At 35.8% G+C, this 3,695-nt stretch overlaps 1 protein-coding gene across 2 annotated transcripts; it reads right to left on the bottom strand.

Annotated features, from left to right (window-relative positions):
* Positions 1-1,344: 1,344 nt before the first annotated feature.
* Positions 1,345-3,695, bottom strand: LOC110604413. 2 transcript variants are annotated; one of them, XR_006349118.1, is made up of 3 exons: positions 2,742-3,695; positions 2,300-2,395; positions 1,345-1,763 (listed from the first exon to the last, which is right to left on the bottom strand). XR_006349118.1 is itself a non-coding variant. In XM_021742571.2 (2 exons), exon 1 carries the CDS (start codon positions 3,292-3,294, stop codon positions 2,743-2,745), a length of 552 nt encoding a protein of 183 aa, XP_021598263.1. In that variant the 5' UTR covers positions 3,295-3,692; the 3' UTR covers positions 1,345-1,763; position 2,742. The 2 variants fall into 2 exon arrangements, 1 of the variants encoding a protein (XP_021598263.1); XM_021742571.2 differs by lacking the exon at positions 2,300-2,395 and having other exon boundaries at positions 2,742-3,692.

Below are 3,695 nucleotides of genomic sequence, written 5' to 3'. Positions count from 1 at the left end.
TTTTTTTTTTTTTTGATATTTTGAAATGTTCATAATCGATAAGCACATGCCATGAGCACACATAGCATTAATAGTGGTGTTCCCTGAGCAGAAGGCAAGCAGGATTTTCCAACATGCATAAAAGCTCCACCAGAGACAGGGACAGCAGCAGCTAAGGGTCAAGAAAATATCGCAGTTGGTGCATACAAGAAACGAAGATTATAGCTATCAGAAAGACTTGTAAGAATGTGGCATTGTCTGAAAATAATGTTTGTAGCCATTCTTGCACTTATTTATTGTCTGTTTGGTGAATTGTCCAATGTTTAGTTAATAAAATTTGACCATAAATGGTAATACATCTGAAAATCCTCCAATAAATTTAATAATTTTTTATAAGAAAATAAATTCATTATTTGGTCCAATATATAAATTTTTAAAGAAAAAAAAAAAACAACCAAACTTTGTGTAATAATTAAACCTTTCATATGGCTGAAAACCAATCTGTGACCTACATTTTAAGAATGTAAAAAATATATATACAACACCTCCATTTTAAAAATATAAAAGAACTAAAATACTCTTTATATAATAATTAAAAAATAAATCTAAAATTTCCATCTTCTTCCTCAACATATACCCTATTCTTTTTTTTTTTTAATTTTATTTTTTTACTACATAGCTAAATAAATTATATTCAGTATGAATCGATTCCTACCCACCAATTCAGTTTAATTCTTTAACTTAATTCAAAACTCTAAAAACTTGTGCATAATCATACTTTCTTCAGCCTTCAACGGCAAATACTTTTCAAATATAAATTATTTTTAGTAAATAGGGCCTAGAAACCAAAATTAAACCACGTAGTTAAATAAATTCGATAACTACATTGTTAAATAAATATTTAAATTCGATATGGATGGATTCCTATACCATTAGTTTCAATTCATTTTAATTCTTTAGTTAAATTCGAAACTCCAAAAACTTGTGCATAATCATACTTTCTTCAGCCTTGAACTGCCAGTTCCAGGCTAAATCGAACCAGCAGGCAGTTATATGTATGCTCTTCATCATCCAACGGTAGATGATTCCATAGCAGTAGCGATTCCACAGCAGTAGTTTAGCTCGCGCGGCCAAACCTTCGCCATCACATGGTGAAGAACCTCACGGCAAAGACTGAGTACAGTTCAAAAAAGCATTTACAAGCTCACCTTAAATGGACATTAAGTAAACGGTAGATGTATTAGGCAATGGACCAGGTAGGCAGTGAATATAAGCCTGTGAATCAGTTAATATATATATATATAAGCAGAACAAAAGACACCACACTCCTGCAATCTCGCACAACACATGGCTATGGATGTCAAGTATAACCAGAGAAAAGGAAAATGGCTTCAGCCTTTCGGATTTGAACTTTGAGTTATTTGAATAGAGAATGGCCAGTCCTTGGAATGAAAGCCAGGACCAAACAGCCTAAACAATTGAATGGCATCAACAGTGCCAACTTCAGGGGCAATGTATGTCCAACTCTACTTTAGAAGATGATGCAAGATAATATCAAGTATAAAACCAGAAAATAGCAACTTAGGAAATCAATGGCCATGAAGGAGAGCACATTCCTCTCTGACTATTATAGATGGCCAGTTTAAATATCTTCCTTTTTGGTACAGGAAAAACATCATATTGATAATTGCGCTGCTTCAGATTTTGCAGACTCCCCTTCATGCAAACAATATCTCCCCCAATCTATGTGTGTTTGTGGAATTGGATTGCAGCCCTTTCATGCCCTGCAGTGAATCTTTGACAGTCATTAATGTAAAAAATAAACATAAAGAGAAACAAAAATCCCAATGAGATGCATAGTTCAATTCTAGGAACATCTAGATTTAGATACCAAATGTAGCTTATGGATGAGGACATATTCAGGCTTGAAACATATACTTCAGACAACAGATTCTTCTCAATGTTAACATAGGCTGCTGACATAATAATGAAGGTTGAAACTCAAAATCATTGTAAATTAAGGAAAAAGGATCCAAACTGATTTATCACATGCAACAAGAGGTTAGCGATGCAAGACTACTAGCAGCAGGAAGAGATTCCAATTACGAATTCCCTTTAAACACCCTAAAAGCAGGGTTATGAAACAGAATCCAAAAAGCCAAAACACACAAGGGTTATGGCCATGGCTATAGTCAAAATGTTATGATAAAAACAGACATAGAAACGGATTACATTCCCTCAGCTATGAATGCCACAGCTAAAAACATGCATTTGCAAAAGTGGGAAGTAATCCAAAAAGATGTGCAAAATAACAGATCACCTTGACATGGAAGAATGGGAATCAACGGCTGCATAATCGATCTCCGAATGCAAAATTAACACATGCAACATTGAAACTGGGCCATTAGATACCAAACTGCATTTTCAACTCAGGGCAATCATGAATCCAGTTTAAACATTTTCTATTATTTTCAAGAAAAAACAGAAACATGCATTTTCAAGAAAATCATTTCAAGAACAAATAAGACAATCATGCATTTTCAACCTAATGGCCCAGTTGATTTTAGCAAGAATAAACAGAAATATTTTCAATCATTTTCAACTTATGCCCACAAACACAAAATGCAAATTCCTAACCATGCTCTAAACTACCGTTCATATAAACCTACATTAACCAATACACGTAAAATGTAACACACTCCAATTATAAAATTGAAATTTCCAAAAGAAAAGGAAAGGAAAGAAAAGAAAAGAAAAAAGACCTCATCCTTCTATTGAATTGCCAAGGACATACGAGAATAATTCACGAACTGGTGAGAACTCCACCAACCCAATATCCATTGCATACCCCGTAACCGGCAACTTCAAGTCTCTCAAGACACAAAACGCCTCCCCTATTCTCGCCTTTGGGACATCTTGAGCCACCGCACAATAAGGAATCCAAGAATCAGGGCGGAACTCTTCAGTAATCTCAATCCCCTCCTTCTTCAATGCATCATACAACTGCGAATGAAATTGAAGAAGTGAAAGTGAAGGTGTAGGGGCTAAAAAGAGGACATTGTTGTCATTTGGAAGACTCCCAACTGCAGACAAGCATAAGGACAATGGTTCCTGCTTTGAGGCAAATGTCTTGACGATTGATTCAAGCTTTGTAGGCTCAACAAACGAGCTAGAATAGAGGGTTATGTGAGGGCGAGACTCGATTTCAATGAGTTGGGTACTAATTTGGCGACGCGCTAGCACGTTCCAGGCCTTCAAAACCTGGTTTTCAAGGGCTGGATCGAAGTATAGCTCAATTGCATAGCCTTGTGACATTGAGTGAACAATTAAGAACTACAGAACGAAGAACAGAAGTGAATTTGAGATCTAAGAGCACCCAGCTGTAGAAACAAGTCAGTAGTATGTGAAATTAAACCAACCCTAGAGGAAGAAATACTAGAGAAGCAAGACCCAGTTGGGGAATGCAGATTATAAAGGGCAAACAAGTTGAAGAATGAGTTGCAAAGTGGAAAGCAGCAAACCCTAGAAGTTGAAATAGGAATCAGCACAAAATAGAAGAGAGCCAGGTGAGGTTGAAGGTAATAAACGCTAGAAAAATTTGAGAAAATGTAGAATTGCAAAGAAAAAGGAAGCGGAGACAGATGAGAGAGCCGTGAGAGAGATCAAAAAGCGAGGCGTGTTTCCACAGAACAGAGAGAAAAATTAAAAAAAAATAT

The sequence above is a fragment of the Manihot esculenta genome, chromosome 17, assembly GCF_001659605.2.
Source record: "Manihot esculenta cultivar AM560-2 chromosome 17, M.esculenta_v8, whole genome shotgun sequence".
In the NCBI taxonomy this organism is placed as follows: Eukaryota; Viridiplantae; Streptophyta; class Magnoliopsida; order Malpighiales; family Euphorbiaceae; genus Manihot; species Manihot esculenta.
Note: the sequence above shows the minus strand (reverse complement) of the source record. Positions and strands in the feature narration are given on the sequence as shown.

Bases quoted from the DNA above. Each gene is read 5' to 3' on its own strand.
- LOC110604413 (XM_021742571.2), bottom strand. From the start codon at position 3,294: ATGTCACAAGGCTATGCAATTGAGCTATACTTCGATCCAGCCCTTGAA.